This window comes from Aedes albopictus, chromosome 3 (genome assembly GCF_035046485.1).
Source record: "Aedes albopictus strain Foshan chromosome 3, AalbF5, whole genome shotgun sequence".
NCBI classification, from domain to species: Eukaryota; Metazoa; Arthropoda; class Insecta; order Diptera; family Culicidae; genus Aedes; species Aedes albopictus.
In genome coordinates this window covers 272,043,363-272,062,259 of record NC_085138.1, presented here as the reverse complement: position 1 = coordinate 272,062,259, position 18,897 = coordinate 272,043,363, and the positions used below count along the sequence as shown (strand labels likewise).

Here is an 18,897-nt window from a genome sequence, read left to right as displayed (position 1 = left end):
CATTTAAAGATGTTAATTTATTTTTTACCGATAAAACCTTGGATGTTTATTGTATTGGTCACTGTGGCCATGTTAGTGTTGGTAAAATCACACTCAAAGCGCACTCGACTCATGAACCGCTCCTGCGTGAGCAAACTCGCACGCGATTCTGAATCATTTTCTCACGCGCGAGATTTTCATGCAAAATCACGCTCTCACGAGTCAAGCGCCAAAATCTCGTTTGCTTCTATTGTGGATTTACCGGCTACATGTATTCTACCGGTCGCTTCAGTATGGCCTCCAAAGTAGCCGTTTTATAAAAAGAGTAACTTAAAAATGATTTTAAACATTTTTATTGTATGCGCTATTCCTCGTTGCCACTAGCTACCCAGTGACATTCATTTTTTGACAATCAAGTTGATTTTTATGTGAAAACGGCTACTTTGTAACGGCTACTTAAGTAACCGGTAGAATACAAGTAGCCGGTAAATCCACAATAAAACGAATCCAAATTAATTTGAACGGCATTCAATGTTATTGCACACTAGATTTGTTTTTGTTCTATCATACAATCCTAAAAACTGCGATGTAAATAATAAGAATACCAAGAAATAAAGCAGAGTGAAATCACGAGTCAACTCATGCATGATTTTTTCGTCGGTAATTTTGGCGAGTCAAGAATCGTGCGTGAAACAACTCGACCATGAGATTTGAGAATTTGAGTTTTCACCAACACTCGTCATGTAATCAGTAGATGCAATCTTCCTCATAAGCCGTAACTTGTAAGGGACCGTCTATAAATGACGTAACATTTTAGGGATGAGGGGGGAGTCTGGGATTGTATGACAAGCCATGTACCAGATATGGGAAAATATGCTACGATGGGGGGGGGAGGGGGAGTAAATATCGGCCAAAACAATGCTACGCCATTTATGGATGCACCCTAAGGTGAAGTTATGACGAAATCACATCTACAGTTTTCAAGAGCACAAGTCTTAAAAATCGACGGTTTGAACTGAGAAGCTGATCAATCGGTCACCGGTTTACTTGGCATAGAAATAGTCGTTTAACCGTTATGTGTCCGACAAACTTTTTGCTTTTTTCTACACCGTGCTTTTTAAATGGGCGCTAGGTACCCGGGTACCCTGTCGGCCACATAAGGGTTAAAGTTGTGGGAAGAAAAGGGTTAAGCACTTGTAGTATCTATACTACTCGACAAATCTTGTTAGATAAATATAGGGTATGTGCGCCATCAGTAATCTAACGCTCCCATATTCATCCTATTCGAAACCAACAGATTACGGCACCGATTGATTCCGTTCTTTTTGTTTTCACGGGTGCTTCTAACACGAAATACAAAAATAAGAAACTAGAAATTTGAAGGTCACTTCTAACAAAAAATACAAAAATAAGAAACAAAACAAACAGCGCTTCAATCCTTTGTTTTTCGTAGGATGAAAATATGAGCCACATGTTTAATAAGGGAATCAATACCCTATTTACCACTCGAGTAGAAAAAAAAACCGATTTAATCCACCTATGATGCACAGAACCCTTCTTACACTTAAGGTACACCGGGGCAAGTTGAAACGGGCGGGGCAAAATGAAACGCGAAATTTTGAAATAGATTTCAATACAATTTGGATGTTTATCCTTTGCTAAAAGATGGTTTGAATCAAAAACTATGTGTTATGGCGATCAAACTGATTATCATCATTCAAAACCATCATGTAAACCCACTGTTTCATCTTGCCTCACCCGTTCTAACTTGCCCCGGTGTACCTTATTAAAATTATAGTTGTATTATTCGTATTTAACATATTAATTTAGTGTGATTGTCCTTTTGGTCATTCTAGAAAATATGATGGATTTGGCATTTGGGGATTGGTTTCCAAAATAGCATCATGGACCTCATGGACTAAACTATTCTGTATTATTGTATATTTCGTTAACTGCCAAAAGATCTTTTTTGCAACTCGGCACTATAATGTTTTATTTTATACTTAACGTTTCGGTAAGGTAACGGCCTACTTTTCCGTACGATACCAAACATTTGCCTTATGGTTCATAATGCAACTCATTTCGGTTGCATTATGAATCATAATGCAATTGTTTGATTGAAAACCTCAGTCTGACCTCAGTTTCCACGGCTAGAGCTTGAAAAACTGTGACGGTTATAGCACGGCACGCTTGATCCAAATTTTGTGTCTAGCACGATAGAGCACGTGGCCGTTCCCATTCAACCACAGCGAAGCACGATGATGTTGATGGAAACGATCATGTTTTATTTTTTTTTTCTTTCATTGCAAAACATTTTGTGTGCAACTCGTTGCAAAACATTTTGTGTGCAACTCGTTGCAAAACTCGATTTTTGCAGCACTCGTCGTATTTATCCAGTTCGGCAAGCCTCGTGTACAACTCATTTTGCAACTCGTTACATAAATAACTATAATCGATAAACAAATGGATAAGAAACACACAAACACAAACACACATACAGTAGGCGCTTGGTCGGTGTAAACAGTTTTACTGCATGTCCGGTAAGTGCAACAAATTTGCAGTTATCGCACCGTTATCCGTGAAAACGGTGCGTCAAGTTAGCCCAAATTAACAACCGAATGAATTCTTCGTTTATATAACGTCAATTGATGGGTTGTTGACGCCTATCTGACGTTGCAGTTATCGAACGTCTACTGTACACACAAACACACATACAGACATTTGCTCTAAAGTGTCTCGAGTATACCAAAGTGGAGAATCCTTGTCGTTTTGACAGGTCTCCTGCTCGATTGGAACTATGGGGATGACACTAGATCGACTGTTCCAATTTTGACGTTTCTCCTCTTTGTTTCATCCAGGCTCGTTAATTTGCTCAGTTCGTCGAGCTGAGTTGATTGGTATATGAGACTCGGCCGTCCGGGCCTCGGATCGAAAGTCGGTTTTACTAGCGATATTTATACCCTTCTTATGGGTGTAAGAAGGGTAAAAAGAATTTATTGAAATACTCTTCGAAAGATATCTCAGTTACCAAATGTCCAATCGAAATAAAATTTCAGGGCCTTGTACAAGGCTTTTGTAGCTTTGATTTGGTGCTTAGAACCCAAATCGGTTGGCAGATGGCTGAGATATTTAATATGATACACTTGGTCGAAAATCTCTCAAAAAGCTATCCTGTACTACTCCCAAGTATTCTTCGAAAGATATCTCGGTAACCAAATGTATAATCGTAATAAAATCTAATACGGTTCTACTAGGATATTAGCTTTCATTTGGTGCTAAGAGAACCTAAATCGATTGACAGATGGCAAAGATCTGATGATTTGATGTTGCATGAAGAAGAAGAAGAAGAAGAAGAACGATGGTATTTTGAAAAAATGCTATCCCTATAACACGGGGGAAGATTTAAAATGCCTCTATAAAATCTAAAACAAAATTTAATTAAAAACGGTTTGATGTACGGTGTTAGACTTTGGACGGACTACAAGTTGAACGTATAAATTTAAATTTAACATTTTTTTCTTGATAAGGTACTTAACGTTCAAAGTCTAACACCGTACATCAAACCGTTTTTAATTAGATTTTGTTTTAGATTTTATAGAGGCATTTTAAAATCTTCCCCTGTGTTATAGCCTATAACATAGGGATAGCACAGAGAACAGACATCCAAGTCCAGTTCCGAAACTGTGTAAGGAATTTAACGGCCATTTGAAATCGGCAACACATGTGGCAATAGCGTGGCGCTGCAATCGGTTAATTTCCCATACTAATTTTATTCACCACTTGAAATGTTTCATCTCACCACTGACTGTGGCAATATGGTGTTTGGTGGCGTTAGTGCTGTCATCGTGTATTGGTTTGCAACCTTACTCGAGTAAAGATTCAAATCCTTACACAACTTTCCAAATGAAATTTGTTCTAGCCTGAATGTCTGTTCTCTGTGGGGATAGCATTTTTTTCAAAACACCATCGTTCTTCTTCTTCTTCATGCAACATCAAATCACCAATAGGATTTTTTTCAAAACACCATCGTTCTTCATCTTCTTCTTCATGCAACATCAAATCACCAATGAGCCATTTTACGAGACGTTTCGGATCAGCTGATCGCTGATTTCATGAATGAAAATTTGACAGGAGGTTGCGCCCAAGCCCGTGAGTGTTAATATCAATATCAACACTGTTGTCGTTTCGTAAAATAGACTATTGGTGATTTGATGTTGCATGAAGAAGAAGAAGAAGAACGATGGTGTTTTGAAAAAATCCTATCCCTATAACACAGGGGAAGATTTTAAAATGCCTCTATAAAATCTAAAAGAAAATCTAAATAAAAACGGTTTGATGTTCGGTGTTAGACTTGGGACGGACTACAAATTGAACGTATAAATTAAAATTTAACATTTTTTTCTTGGTAAGGTACTTAATTTGTAGTCCGTTCAAAGTCTAACACAACAGACAAACAGACGTAACACTTGCCAAAATTCCATCGACAGCGCTTTTAACCATCCTTTTTAATTTTCATAGTTGTGGCTTTCATAGCTAGAGGCGCGCGCATCGTTTTTCTATGCTTTTGACGTTTCACACTAGCGCCTTCTGTTGACGATATTGCACAACACAGTGATTCGTGCAACTTTTCCACTAGGTGATGATAGTGTGCACTGGGCGATGGATTTCAATGAAAATCGTTCAAGCTGTTACCTCTGTTTGTCTGTGCTAACACCATACATCAAATCGTTTTTAACCCTTGAGTATTGTTCGTGCAGTTGAAAATCGGAATTTTTGACACGCGAAAATTGATTTTTCTCCTAAATCATGTGTCTGACGTACGTCGGGCACAGTGCGCTGGATAGAGGCCCAGGTCCGCTGTCCAGCGCACTACGTCCGACGTTTGGTTTCACGTATGGATTTTGAGAAAATTCGATTGTCGGGTGTGGGGAATCTTCGGGTTTCAACCGCGACGACAATAATCACGCTGTTGTATTTTGTACAACACGTTGAAAAAATCTCGCTTTTTGTACTCAGCATTAGCGTGGTGCTGGCGGTGTTGGCCAACCGCGCGAGTTACGGAAGGTTAATTATTATGCCTCTCAAGAAAAATCAGAATATGGCGATTATCTTCCTCTGGCTTCTGGTATCAGCGCGACAGTCGTTAATCATAACAGCGTCACCAGATTTAAAAGTATGTAATTCCACTATATGGGGTTTGACAGCAAGAACACTCATTCCACTGAGCTACTCTTGCCGTTCGTCACAAATACATTCGAAAACATCTGTCACTTCGCGAAACCCACGTGCTTTTGTTTTTGGCGGGAACACTTTTTCTTTTGTTTTGCCTTGCGACTGTCATGCGGCGGTATGCCTTGCGAGCGTACGATCGCCGCAGAACTCTAATAAAAGATAAGCGCGACAATAGAATAATTCTAATTTGATTTTGTTTTAGATTGTATGGCGAGTTTTAAAAATTTTAAAACTCGCCATACAAAATAAAACAGCATTGCGAACGGTCTATTATTGGTGATTTGATGTTGCATGAAGAAGAAGAAGAAGAAGAACGATGGTGTTTTGAAAAAATCCTATCCCTATAACACAGGAAAAGATTTTAAAATGCCTCTATAAAATATAAAACAAAATCTAATTAAAAACGGTTTGATGTACGGTGTTAGACTTTGGACGGACTACATATTGAACGTATAAATTTAAATTTACCATTTTTTCTTGATAAGGTACTTAATTTGTAGTTCGTTCAAAGTCTAACACCGTACATCAAACCGTTTTCAATTAGTTTTTGTTTTAGATTTTATAGAGGCATTTTCAAAACTTCCCCTGTGTTATAGCACAGAGAACAGACATCCAGGCTAGAACAAATTTCATTCGGAAAGTTGTGTAAGGATTTGAATCTTTACTTGAGTGAGGTTACAAACCAATATACTATGACAACACTAACGCCACCAAACACCATATTGCCACAGTCAGTGGTGGATTGAAACATTTCAAGTGGTGAATTAAATTAGTATGAGAAATTAACCGATTGCAGCGCCACGCTATTTCCACTTGTGTTGCCGATTTCAAATGGTCGTTAAATTCCTTACACAGTTTCGGAACTGGACTTGGATGTCTGTTCTCTGTGGTTATAGGGATAGGATTTTTTCAAAACACCATCGTTCTTCTTCTTCTTCTTCATGCAACATCAAATCACCAATAGAGGCATTTTTAAAACTTCCCCTGTGTTATATGGATAGGATTTTTTCAAAACACCATCATTCTCCTTCTTCTTCATGCAACATCAAATCACCAATAAAGGGTTAAAATTTAATAATGCTTTTTTGTATGTTGCATCAGATGTATCAAAACATGAAAAGTGTATCACTCCAGCCAATCTCGGTGCAAAAAACGGTGCAAAATTTCATAAAAACGCGTCAAGTTTGTTAATTTGTAACTCAAGATATTGTAATTTTAACTGATCGTAACTATATACATACATATATTGTAATTGTTATTCCTCGACTGTTTGTACTCTTTTCGAATTAAGATAGGAAAACTTTACGAGAGACCGCACGTATTGCTGCGTACCTTGTGCCGATTTGTCCAGTGAAATTGCTCATAATTTCAAGCACAGTTCGGTGTACAACATCCCGTAATACAGGTTCAGGGTTATAAACAGGTCAGTAATGGTTCCATATTTCAATTGCCTCGTATTTTTTTTTTATCTATTAGCTCCTGTGCTGGACTTTGCAGAAAAAAAAAAAGTTATTTATGTGACGAATTGCAAAAAGTTTAATTATTCAGCACGAGTCGTATATTTACGAAGAGTGCTGAAAAAATCGAGTTTTGCAACGTAACAACAAAATTTTATGCAATGTTTTTTTCATTATATATGTAGGTACAACTCATTTGAGTTGCATTTGCATTACGTTCATAATTTGAGTTGCATAATGAGCAAGTTTGGAATAAATTGACTGTTATGATTCCAAAATGAGTTTTATTTTTTTTGGCGTCGGTGGAGTAGGGGTAAGCGTAGTTCCCTCTCACCCCAGTCGGTTGAGGTTCAATTCCCGTCGACGCCGATTGGATTTTCTGAGACATAGAATCCGTGATCATGCCTTCCCTCAGGTAGGAAGTAAAGCCATAGGTCCCGGCCCATGTGTTGATGGGTTCGCTATGTAGGGTCCTCAGGTGTGGTGGCTGTCTCCCTGGGGCGTCGGAATTTAAGGCTATGCTCCTAGACCCAGCCGACGTAAAACACAACTGGCGCCGAACGGAGCTAGTTGGCCAGATAGAAGAAGAAGAAGAAGAAGAAGAAATGAGTTATACAAAATAGGGATTATGATACTGAGTTGCATAAAACAATCTTTGCTAATCGAAAACTTCGGTTTTCAACTCAATACATATCTATTTTAGTGCAAACTTTGCATTATAAAAAAATAAAACTGTGGTTACAAGCTATTAATCTCATTCGCATTAAATACTTGAAAAACTGGTATTTAATTAAGATTTACAAGAATAAAACGATTTGAAAAAAATCATTCTCTAGATAAACTTTAAGTTAATCTTTTTCAGATGAACGAAATATTTTCGGCGAAAAACTTATTGGGTCAAACACATCTCTCACAATATACGTTTCTTTTCCAGAGATTTTTAAAATGGCTCTTGATGCTTACGACATTTACTCGGCCCTATGGAAGCATATTGTAACCAGTAACCAGCGAGAGGATGTTGTAAATGGAATAAAGGCCTGCATCTCTGACAGTGAAATCATTTCGTTTGTTCGTCGAGTTGCAGACAACAGCATTGGTGAACCATTTGAACTGAAGGATTTAGAACGTGACTGCAAAAATGAAGCGAAAGCTATTGAGTGTCGCAAACTTGGAAATGAAAAATTTCATCCAAAGGTTAAGAAATACATTGAAGCTGTTGCGTACTACAACGAAAGTATAGCATTGAGCGAAGATGGCTCCGAAACATTGGCTATTGCATATGCAAACCGATCGGCTGTGTGCTATGAATTGGAAGAATATGCTGATTGTTTGCAAAACATTCGATTGGCGCGAGAAAACTCTTATCCGGAGAATTTGACTTTCAAGCTAGATAATCGAGAAAAAGGCTGCCTCAAACGGTTAGCTGAAAATGACCATAAACAGTTGGAAAAGGATGATGTGCCGCGAAAACCAAAGCTAAGCTACGAACCAAATCCTAAAATTCCACGCATATCTGATTGCCTCGAGCTAAAGGAAGATGATCAATTTGGAAGACATTTGGTAACCAATCGAAATCTAAGCGTGGGGGACATCGTGATTGAGGAAGCTCCGTTTTCTTCACTGCTCGTCAGCGATCGACGATACATGCATTGTGATTATTGTCACGACGACCAGTTTCTAACACTCATACCATGCAAATCTTGTACCGTAACGATGTTCTGCTCTACTAACTGTCAGCAAAAAGCAGTGGACACCTATCATCGAATCGAGTGTTCCGTGATTAAGGACATGCACTTTCTGTTCACCAAAGTCATTTTGATGGCATTGAGGACAACAACGACCGCCATTAGTACATTTGATTATAATCTCAAAGAACTTCGACTGCATGTGGAATCTATCGACGAGAAATCTATGAATCCATTCAAATTGGATTGGAGCAGTATCGATTCCAAGCAAGTCTATAGCACTATCCACATTTTGGCCACAAACCAAAGCTTGCGTAGTGCCAGCGACCTCGTACAGCGTTCCGTGTACGCCATAATCATGAGTGAACTTCTGTTTCGAAACACCGAACTTGGTAAACTCTGCGATGACCAAGAATCTCATGACCTAATCCGTACGTTGTTGTTCCGTCATGCGCAAGCGTCTCCTGTAAGCATGCATTCAACAATGTTTATGGAATACACGCCGAAAGAATACGAGAAGTACTCACCGCTCAAGGTAGGCTGCGGATCTTTTCCCATTCTGAGCATGATCAATCATTCATGCGCTCCGAATCTCGAACGGATGACTTTGCCGAATGGAAACGTGATGGCCCTGGTCAATCGACCAATTAAAAAAGGTGGCCAGCTGTTCGATAATTATGGGTAAGTGGTAAGCTAGTATCAACAAACAAGCCGTTAGGTAGTTTAATTATAATAGAAATTTATAAATGGCGTATGCTTTTATGATTGGTTCCAAATATCTAATCATACCTATGGCGAATCTAGCTTTTACTTTTTTCTCACTCATCTTTTTTGATAAACATGAGAAAGAGCGGGATGTAAGGGGGTGCCGCGGAACCCCTTTTCATCCTTCTCTTTCTCGTGCTTGTTTGTGAGAGTGAACAAAAAAAAAAGAAAAAGCTAGATTCGCCAATGAATCATACCATTGTCTATTCAAATAAATACGCTTGATTTGAGATGTCATCAGCATGAGTTACTGTCGCATGATATAACAATAGTTGACTACGCGTAATAATGCTGAGAAAATCTACAGGGCTTGTTAAAAGTCTTATTAAAAAGACTCTCCAATTACCATCATAGTGTACCAGATTCCGTTCATCTAAGGCCAGTTTCGTATAAAGGAATCTTCTGTCGAACGCTTTTTTAGACCCAATAACCGCTCAAACAATATTTGTTTTGTTTTTAAAATGTTTGTTATTCGGTAAATATTGCAAAAAATGTTTTTGCTCTCATACATAATTTTTATTGTTCAATTTCAATATCCGCGCCGAAAAGAGTGTGTTTATGCATGTAAACTTGATTTTTACAACAGTGTGCGGCTACACTGATGATACTAACAAGACTGGAAAGCTAACCTCCTCGTTGAACTGTTTAATTTAAATAATTTATTATTTTTTATATTTATTTAATTTGAATCACAATTCTTTCAGGTATCATCACTGTTTGGAATCGCTCGAAAAGCGTCAAAATGGTCTTTTTGAACAGTACAGCTTCCGTTGCCAGTGCGAGGCATGCAAACTGAAATACCCGTTGTTTATCAGATTACCGCATGCAAAGCTGCCTCCCGGCGTGAGGCCTCCCATCGACTACGACGAGATGGATCGTCTAGCCCAACACGACATGGCGACAGCACTGCGTAAAATTCCTGAATATTGCTGGTATCTCAATATGCTCGATCCTCAGTATCCAAACTACGAAGTAAGCTCTGTGCAGGAGGCATTAGTAAAATGCTATCATGTAGTTTACGCCAAAAAATCTAGGAAGGCTAGATATAAGGATTTGTGTAATCTGTAAGATTTCTTTATAAATAAATGATGTTGTGCTTCTAATAGGTATGCTCTTGTTTCTGTAAACGATTTTATTGTTGCAATATAGGAAAATCCAACAAATGCTTAGAAGGTAAAAATATATTTTTTACCTACAAATCCCTGGATACTTAAGGCATTCGTCACTGCTGTCTTGTAATCGGTAAATGCGATCATCTCATGAGCCGGTGCCTTGAGCGCACCCTTTCCAATCAGCTCAAACAACTCGGAGAACATCTCTTGTCGCTTGGGATTTTGTGCATTTTGTTTCGTCCAGCGAGTCATCCAAAAGCCACTGAACTGCAGATCTTTGAAGATAAGCGACGCTGTTGGTACGGTGACCGGTTCCCGTGACATTCCACCGTAGGTTACCATGATACCTTGGTTATCCAAATGACGGGATACCTCCAGGGCATTTTTACCACCTACACAATTCAAAGCCAGCTTTGGTTTCTTAAATAATCCATCCTTAAATATTTTTGTAGTTCGTAGCTCCTCCTCGGTCAGTATCTCGGCAGCCCCCAAGTCCTTCAGATAGTCGCGTAGCTTACTGAACTCCGGTCTGTCACGTACAATCCCTACACAGTCGACGCCCCACGCCCGGCACAATTGAATAACTGCTTGTCCACATGCTGAATTCGCTCCATTTTGTATTACAGTGTCACCCGCTTTGAGAGGGACAAAATCCTTCAGCATTCTATAGGCAGTACAGGGATTCACCGTTATTGTGGCAGCCTCGGCGATTCCGATCGAGTTCGGTACTTTCATGAGATTGCTTTCCTTGTACAAGGCATGGGATCGCCAAGTTCCTAATCCAGTAGCAAATGGAACAACTCTATCTCCAACCTTCAACCCACCAACCTGACCCCCAACAGCCACCACCTCGCTGACGCATTCATTTCCTCCAACCGCTGGGAACTGGGGCTTCACGGGGTATTTTCCTACAATGTATTGAGATTAAAATTTTAATCATGAGAATGAGGTCGCACAATAATCCATTATAACAATTCTCACAAGTCACAACAAACTCACCTTGGATGGTATTGATATCGGCAGGATTGATTGGCGCTCCCAGCGTTTTGACGAGCACTTCCCCATTGGATGGGTCGGCGACAGTCTCCTGCTGCACTTCAATCACCTTTGCCGGGTCACCGAATTCGCTGTACTTCAGAACCGAGGCAACAACACTCATGTACCGCTGCTGCTGGAGTCGAGTGGTCTGTGTTTTAATATTACGCAAGAGTACGGACATTTTTGGTAAATTTATAAGTAGTTATTGTAACAATGCACTAAAACAGTGAGTATACGAACGACCAGCTGATTTTATTTATGTTGATACTGATCATCCTTGATTGTGACAGAAGCTTATCAGAGATGTGACAGAATGATGTGCAACAAGACGCTAACTGTGATACAAAATATTGTTGTGTGACAATGCCACGGTGCTCCTCAGACCGTTATTATAAAAGAAAAAAAAATCATCCACGCATGGTTCTCGCTCACTGAGGTTGCGAAAATGCCAAACATGTCTAAAGGTCCTATCTGCAGAAGAGAGGCTCTCTTTGGTTTCCCTCTCTTTCGTTAATATCTCAGCTGTTTATTTGTATTATGATTATCTCCTTGCATTAAACGATGGTCAAAACAATCGTCTTTTGATATGTACTGCAAAAATAGTTGAGAAGTGTACCATTACATTGCAATAATTGAAAGAGAAAGTGAACAAAGAGAGCCTCTCAAATGCAGATAGGACTTATTGAAATGTTTGGCCTGAAATGTTTATAAACTGGGATTGCCGAATTGCTGATACGAACAACAGGCACCCCAACAATGGCAACCTGCTACGGACTTCACTAATCGAAACAGGATGATTTAGCATAGTTTTCTTTGATTTCTCGTGACAGTAATGCCATGAGATTGAGGCAAATCACTTCCTTAAATGGTTCCGAATGTGTTCCGTGAAGTGAAATGATTCTAATAAGAATCAGAACTTTTTGATTACATTGCTCTAGAGCATTACGATGCTGGCGCATTGAGCGGACAGCCGTACGTAAAATTTCTGATGGGCAGTAGGCCGTCCCTTATTTTGCAAAAATTGGAAATGTTATAAGTTCGTTAGTGGAAAATGATCGTTTTAGCCAAAAAATGATCGTGTCAAAATTTGAAGTCCCGTATCTCAAGGCTAAGTGGTCCCTCAAGGGGCCTAAAGTTGTCAAAAATTGTATGGGACCAAAAAAACATGAAATTTTTTTCAACAAAAAAAAAATACGTTATTCTACTAAAACCGGTGATTTTAGGACCCTAAAGGGCCAAAAATGTGCTTAGATTTGCGATATCTCTACTCGTTTTTGAGTTATTGAACAAAATAAAGTAAGATTCCTTCGGAATCAAAAAAAAAATGGTCAAAATGCTGATTTTTCAGTCGTTTTTTGTCAATATCTTGGAAACGAGTAGAGATATCGCAAATCTAAGCACATTTTTAACATTTCTAAATTTTGCAAAATAAGGGACGGCCTAATGGGTAAAATCAACCATAAACCACAGACAAACAGACGTAATACTCTTCAAAACGGCTTGGCACATGCATTTAACGATCAATTCAAATGTCATTTAGTTTGCGTGATCGTTCCACCAGATGCGCTAGTGTTCGGTCGCTTTGACGTTTGCCAGTGTACACGTTGCTGAATGATGCAAACGAAAATTACAGCCAATTTGTGTAGTAGTGTGCATGTCAGCAAAACGTCAAATCGAAATCCATCATGGCCGACAGTGTCGCGCGCGGTTCTACCAACAGGTATGCTCAAGAAAATAACACCGGGCAAAAGTTTTTGATGAATTTCCTCTAAGAGTTACGTCTGTTTGTCTGTGCATAAACATAGCCATCTCCTGGCAGTTATCAGGGCTGGTAACGTTGGTGGCAGAATTAAAGTGACTTTAGTGACCAGAATTATCGAAATAGTGACTGAAGAGTGACCTCAAAACTATTAGAAAATTAAATTTATATGCTGATTATTTAACGATCAACGATCAATCGATCCAATCTGACTATAGGGGTGGTGGGGGTAAAGTGGACAGGTGGGGTAAAATGGACAAGGTACAGTTTCATGGCTTTTATTGTTTTTCAAAATGTTTCAACGATTGGAGCTTACACACTTAAATCCAATTCTCGAGCTCGGCAAACAAAAATGCCGAGCAAGAACGGCAACATGGAAAATTGCTGATATTTCAGTATTCAAAAGTGCCGTTACCGAGATTCAGCGAAATTTTTTACTGAGAATCTGTAACAACACCTCAGATAACCGAACTTCGTCAAACAAAATTACTGTACTTTTCGGTAATAAGCAGTTGTACCGGAATCAGCGATTGCGTTTGCCGAGATTTCGGCATATCCACGATATTTTGCTGGGATACAGTAACGCAGCTGTCAGTTGGAGCTGCATTCGTATTTTCATCGGCGACATGTTCGTTTCAAGTGTACAAAGTTACATTTTAGAGATTTCTCACAAACAGCAAACAAAATGTTGACGATGGTAAGCTAAATTCTAACGCCAGATCATGTCTGAGTACAGAAGACGTACGGCTATGGGCAGCTTCGTAAGTATTATCATAAATATTTTTATTTCTCTTGTAGACGGATTTACGTTTTTAAATTTTCGTTGGTGACGGCGACTCAGCAAGCTTGACCGGCACAATTGTAACCAGGTGCATTTGCTAGCTGATTTAATCGGAAAAATATGAATAATGTATGCTCATTGCTCATGCCTCAATAAAATTATGTTTTCCCTGCCTAAATCGGTGGTGAATTTTGTGAAAATAAAAAACTACGAAAAAATGTGGGAGGAAGCAGGGGAAAGTTAACAAGTTGCTGATTTTTCGGCAATTCATGCTTCATTTTAATTAACTGATTAATCGGCAATCTACGGTTTGTTTACATTATTTTTGACGAGAAAACAGCAAAAATTTTGCCGAGATAATCAGCATTATTTGACGTTTTGTCATAAACTGGATTGCCGAAGCGCTCAGTAATTTGAACTTTTGCCGAGGTGATTGCTGAGCACTCGGCTGTGCAAATCTCGGCATTTTTTTTGCCGAAATTCGGCAATAAAATCTAAGTGTGTATGCTTAAGCGTGAATCATTATACTTTTGCTGATCTTGAACATTAAAATCAAATAAACCTCTTCAAGATGACAAAAACTTTAAAAATCACGTGAAAAATCGGAAATGATGTAAAATCTGCTTATAATTGCTAAGGTTTTCTCGTAAGTTATTTTCAAATTATTACAAGTTTTAAACCCCTCAACCAATAAAGTCCACGTAGAAGAAAAAAAATTAGGTCTTGTAAAAAAAAAGTTTTGGAAATAATTTTAACGAAATCAGACCGTGGTGGTAAAATGGACAATCGCTTCAAATTTCACCAAAATTTCATATTTTATTTTGTAAACTTCAGAATCATCAGCCATCATACCTATCGTGAGATAGTTGAAGTAAAAAGTCATAAAAAAATATTTTATATCAACAAAATATAATTTTCATCCAAAACAGTGCTTGTTTTTTACACTATTTTTACAATAATTATTTAAGTGTGTTTTAAAGTTTGTATTAAAAGTTTGAAAACAACAAAATAAAGGTATCGTATGAAATTTGATAGTTTGTATTTAAAAACATAGAAACAATATGCTGTTATATAACTTTTAACGACTTGTTCATTTTACCCCATCGATTGTCCATTTTACCCCCACCAATTTTTTTCACGCTATTTTGATGCACGATTTGGTGAAGAAAATAATCAAAGAAAACAATATTTTTTAAATGCAACCCCTTACAAGATTTCTAGAGTATATCATTATCTTTCATGTAACTTGGAAAAGCGGATGGATTTTGCCGCATTTCCGCGAGAAACGACCAAAATGCTTATTGCTTAGGTAGTCCACTTTGCCCCCACCACCCCTACATGTCAATGGTTGCTGCTCCGTGATTGATCTGAGCTGGTACCAATTGCACTGAGATCCAATACGCAAGGCTGAATCGAAAATGCGGTAGTGATCCGCCCCTCGTTCAGCGCCATAAGCTTCAGTCATTTGCTTTCTGTTGTGTAACCATCGAATTGAAGCATTCAGCGCTGAATAAAAGGGAAGCTAGTCAAATATAAATCATAAGCTAATAGGGTAACCTGGGGTGATACGAATGAATGGCAAGAATATTCGAATGAAAAGCATGGAAAACGATAATTTTCCACATTTGGAATGATTGTCTAATTTGATGCGCACACAATTTAAGAGATTGCGCGCCGATTATATGGAATCAACCTATTAACTACCATCCGCCTCCTACACGTTCCATTTGCTGCCATAAATAGTAAGATGGAGCCGCCTGGTGTTTCATTAGAATTTGAAGCGGGAAATGCCAGAGATCGTATTGCCCCACCTACACTGGGGGTCGTTTTGCCCCTTGTGTGGTATGGGCCAGCCTATGGTTTGGGCCAGCCTAAACAGCAGCTGTCATTGCTGTACTGGTGATAGTCTCTATCCACTCAAGCACTCAACACAGTTCTAAGTAGGCGCGCAAAGTAATCGGTTGTGCATTCACAGTGCGCAGTATGCTGGGTGATTGTTGGGAGCAAGTTAGCAGATTTCACATTGGCGATCCTGCCAGGTTTTTCAATTGAAAATTCAACAATGTTTCAAAACAAATCACCCAGCATAACTGCTTCAACCGGGAGTGTGACGATTGTGCGGGTTTAGTGAAGTGAAAAGTGCAATGAAAAAAGTGGAATGGATTAGGCGTAAGCGCATCCGAAAAAAAAATGGTTCATGTCGGCTTGGTTGTGTGATGCAGGAGGAATGGAAGCAGCAGGGTGAGCCAGCTGCTCATCTTTTGTGGATGTGTTGGTGTTGACTGGAAATGCTGCTCGTGCATGATCGCACACTAACTTTTTTTTGCCGAACTCAGCAATATTTTTGACGAGATTATAACAGCTGAGCGCTCGGCGATCATTTCGGTAATTGAAACAATTACTGAGCGCTCAGTAGTCGCGGCGCTTCAACGAACTGTCAAAAATAACTGAAGCGATTGCTATAGTTTGAAGACAGCTCAGCTATTTTTTGAAAACCGTTCGGTTAAACCATTTGTCAGGTAGATAGCTGACCAGCCCAGTACTTTTTTCTGACGAAGTTCGGTTACAATGGGATTGTTTTTATTCTACAAATAACTGAGAAGCTCAGTATTTTTCGACGAGTTTCAAGCAATTAGAGCATGTTTTTGATAATTATTATGCTGAAACCAGCCCTTTATTAAAATACAATAAAATTACACTGTTTGTTTATAAAAACTCATTCTTGGTGGTGCATCTGAGTCCGAATGGTGACGTCGCCAGAAGAAAAAGTACACGCTATTTTCGTTTACCGATGCGCATTTCTATAAGGTAAAAGAAACATGAAAATCAAAGTACTTACACTGATATTCTTTGTGCTTACATCACACTGTTATATGCACTCGATAATTCCTTCCAATTTTGTTTTTCACAGCCGGAAAATTATACTTTATCTGCTTAAAACTTAGAAATTTTACTTTCACTGCACAGTGCACACAGAATAGAATAAGATGGCGTGCGTTGTAACAGTTTGACAGCTCTGCCATGATTAACAATCGTACGGTAATAAAATGACGACCATTCAGTGAAAAGTTCAAGAATGCTGACTGATCAGTAACAATGTTTACCGAACTTTTAAACTACAGGGGAGAACTTAGATGTGCTGAACATATCAGCAATTATTTTTACCGTACACAGTATATGATCTTGAAAAATAGCAGTCGCCAGTAGTTTCTGATGCAATGTTCAGTACAGGCTTGAGAAAAGCACCGAGTGTTCAGCAATTTTATAGTTTTGACGAACTTATCCGCTAAAAAAAGTACCGAACATCGAGTTTGGGATTGAGTGTGCGAGTTTTGCTTGGAGGGTGTGTTTCGCAATGCGGTGTTTGAATCGGCCCGCTCGATAGACGAAGGCCAGGTGTGGTTTGTTTGGGTTCGACTTGCTTTCTCCCTCCCTGTTGGAAAGGGTGAAGAGCGTCTGGTTTGCTGATCGGTTTGCTTTCGTGTTTACGTTACATAAGGTAAGGTAAGCATAAGTTGCTGTCAGAAACAATTGTGTGAAAAAAAAGTGCTCATTAAACGCGATTGTGTTGGTTATCTAAACAGTCGCAACTGATGACGTCAGTTTTCGTATTTGTGGTTTAATGTCACATAATCTGTGGGGTACCGAAAAATAATGAAGGAGAGGGTGTGATATTTCGGACCGCCGAAGCATCAAAACCAGGGCGGTAATTTTTCGACAGGCCTTTATAATTGCGATATATTGTTTTTTTTTCATTTTCTCCGTATTGGTTTGCCTGTTATTGTTGTTGTCATTGTTCATTTTCGGTTGAAAAAAACAGGCACAGAGACTGACACTTAGCAGCCCGGATCAAAACTATTCTGCTCGGCAAACATTAAACAAAATTCGGCAAGTTTATGTTTTGTTTATTTCAACACTTCTTTTCTTTGTGCCTGAGTGGTTCATTTTCAAAGTGCACTAGGGTGCATGGGTGGCCGCGGCTGTTTCCATACGATTTCAACAATTGGGTTGATTGGCGATTGAAAAACTTTTGTTTTCTATAGCTTGGTCGAAAGAGCACATTTCTCCAGGTGTTGTACAACTTTTTTGCAGTCCAATACCTTTGTTTTGATAGTCAGATAAGCAAAACAGCTTAGATTCCCGTTGATGTGGTGACAGCTCAATAGTTAGAAGGACAGCTCGTCTTTAACAAACAAACTCCATTTGAACATCGAATGAATTTTGAGTTCTAAAACACCAGAATTGTGACATTTTGGGTTTCAATTTTTTTGGTTAAAGATTAAAGTTATGAGAAAACACGGATACCATCAAAACCATGAAACCAAATTTTCCGGAAGCATTCAGAGGTATAAATGGATTTTTTATAAGTTGTTCGGTTTGGTACCCTCACTGGTTTTGAATTGTACAATACTTTTGTGAAAATATATGAACAGTACGAACAGTATTGGAATTTCTGGAGTTATACGGACTGAGGTTTTTTTTTTGAATCAATAATGTAGTGCAACATTTTATGTGGAATCTGAAAATATGAAAAAGTTCCCGGTATTGTTACCTTCTACATAACGTCAACTCGATAAGTATCAAATGCGTTCTATTTTTGATGTTTTTGTGGATGATGCAATGAATAAGTTAAAGAACAGAACCACAGTATGTAAGTTGGCAATATGACACTTAATATAGCTTTCAGCCTGTCAGTAGTTGCGAATGTGCATTTGGAAAACATCGAAGTGCATGAGAAAACATCGCATTACTGTTGATATTTTGTTTTGACTCGCAAAAGTGCGATTACTATACATTATGGCACTTAGTGGACCTTTCACCTAAAAACATTGCAATTTAGGTGTTTGAACGTATGTAAAATACTTTAGGATGTATGCAAAATACGTAATGGATTTCAAATCAGTTTAAAGTAATGGAAAATTTGCATGTTGCTCGGGATGACCATGCATTGAATGAATTCAGCCTAAGGAAAAGGTGAAGTCGCATGTAACTTGGGATGACCACGCATAACGAGAAGCATTTGCATGTTGCTCGGGATGACCATGCATTGCATGAATTCAGTCTAAGGAAAAGGTGAATTCGCGTGTAG

At 38.7% G+C, this 18,897-nt stretch overlaps 2 protein-coding genes across 3 annotated transcripts; one reads left to right on the top strand and one right to left on the bottom strand.

Moving 5' to 3' along the window:
- Positions 1 to 6,344: 6,344 nt before the first annotated feature.
- LOC109433173 (SET and MYND domain-containing protein 4) lies at positions 6,345 to 10,227 on the top strand. Of its 2 annotated transcripts, XM_062860831.1 has the most exons (4): positions 6,402 to 6,420; positions 6,503 to 6,634; positions 7,603 to 9,034; positions 9,823 to 10,227. In XM_062860831.1, the coding sequence occupies exons 3-4, from the start codon at positions 7,614 to 7,616 to the stop codon at positions 10,184 to 10,186; spliced, it is 1,785 nt and encodes a 594-aa protein (XP_062716815.1). In that variant the 5' UTR covers positions 6,402 to 6,420; positions 6,503 to 6,634; positions 7,603 to 7,613; the 3' UTR covers positions 10,187 to 10,227. The 2 variants fall into 2 exon arrangements, with proteins under 2 accessions (XP_062716814.1, XP_062716815.1); XM_062860830.1 differs by having other exon boundaries at positions 6,345 to 6,634.
- LOC115257450 (enoyl-[acyl-carrier-protein] reductase, mitochondrial) lies at positions 10,216 to 11,585 on the bottom strand. The gene is made up of 2 exons (XM_029857046.2): positions 11,230 to 11,585; positions 10,216 to 11,138 (listed from the first exon to the last, which is right to left on the bottom strand). The coding sequence occupies exons 1-2, from the start codon at positions 11,447 to 11,449 to the stop codon at positions 10,285 to 10,287; spliced, it is 1,074 nt and encodes a 357-aa protein (XP_029712906.2). The 5' UTR covers positions 11,450 to 11,585; the 3' UTR covers positions 10,216 to 10,284.
- Positions 11,586 to 18,897: the final 7,312 nt, after the last annotated feature.

Coding starts and splice junctions, on each gene's coding strand:
- LOC115257450 (XM_029857046.2), bottom strand. CDS start 11,449: ATGTCCGTACTCTTGCGTAATATTAAAACACAGACCACTCGACTCCAG. Junction 11,139..11,229: donor CGATATCAATACCATCCAAG/GTGAGTTTGTTG, acceptor AATACATTGTAG/GAAAATACCCCGTGAAGCCC.
- LOC109433173 (XM_062860830.1), top strand. CDS start 7,614: ATGGCTCTTGATGCTTACGACATTTACTCGGCCCTATGGAAGCATATT. Junction 9,035..9,822: donor CAGCTGTTCGATAATTATGG/GTAAGTGGTAAG, acceptor CAATTCTTTCAG/GTATCATCACTGTTTGGAAT.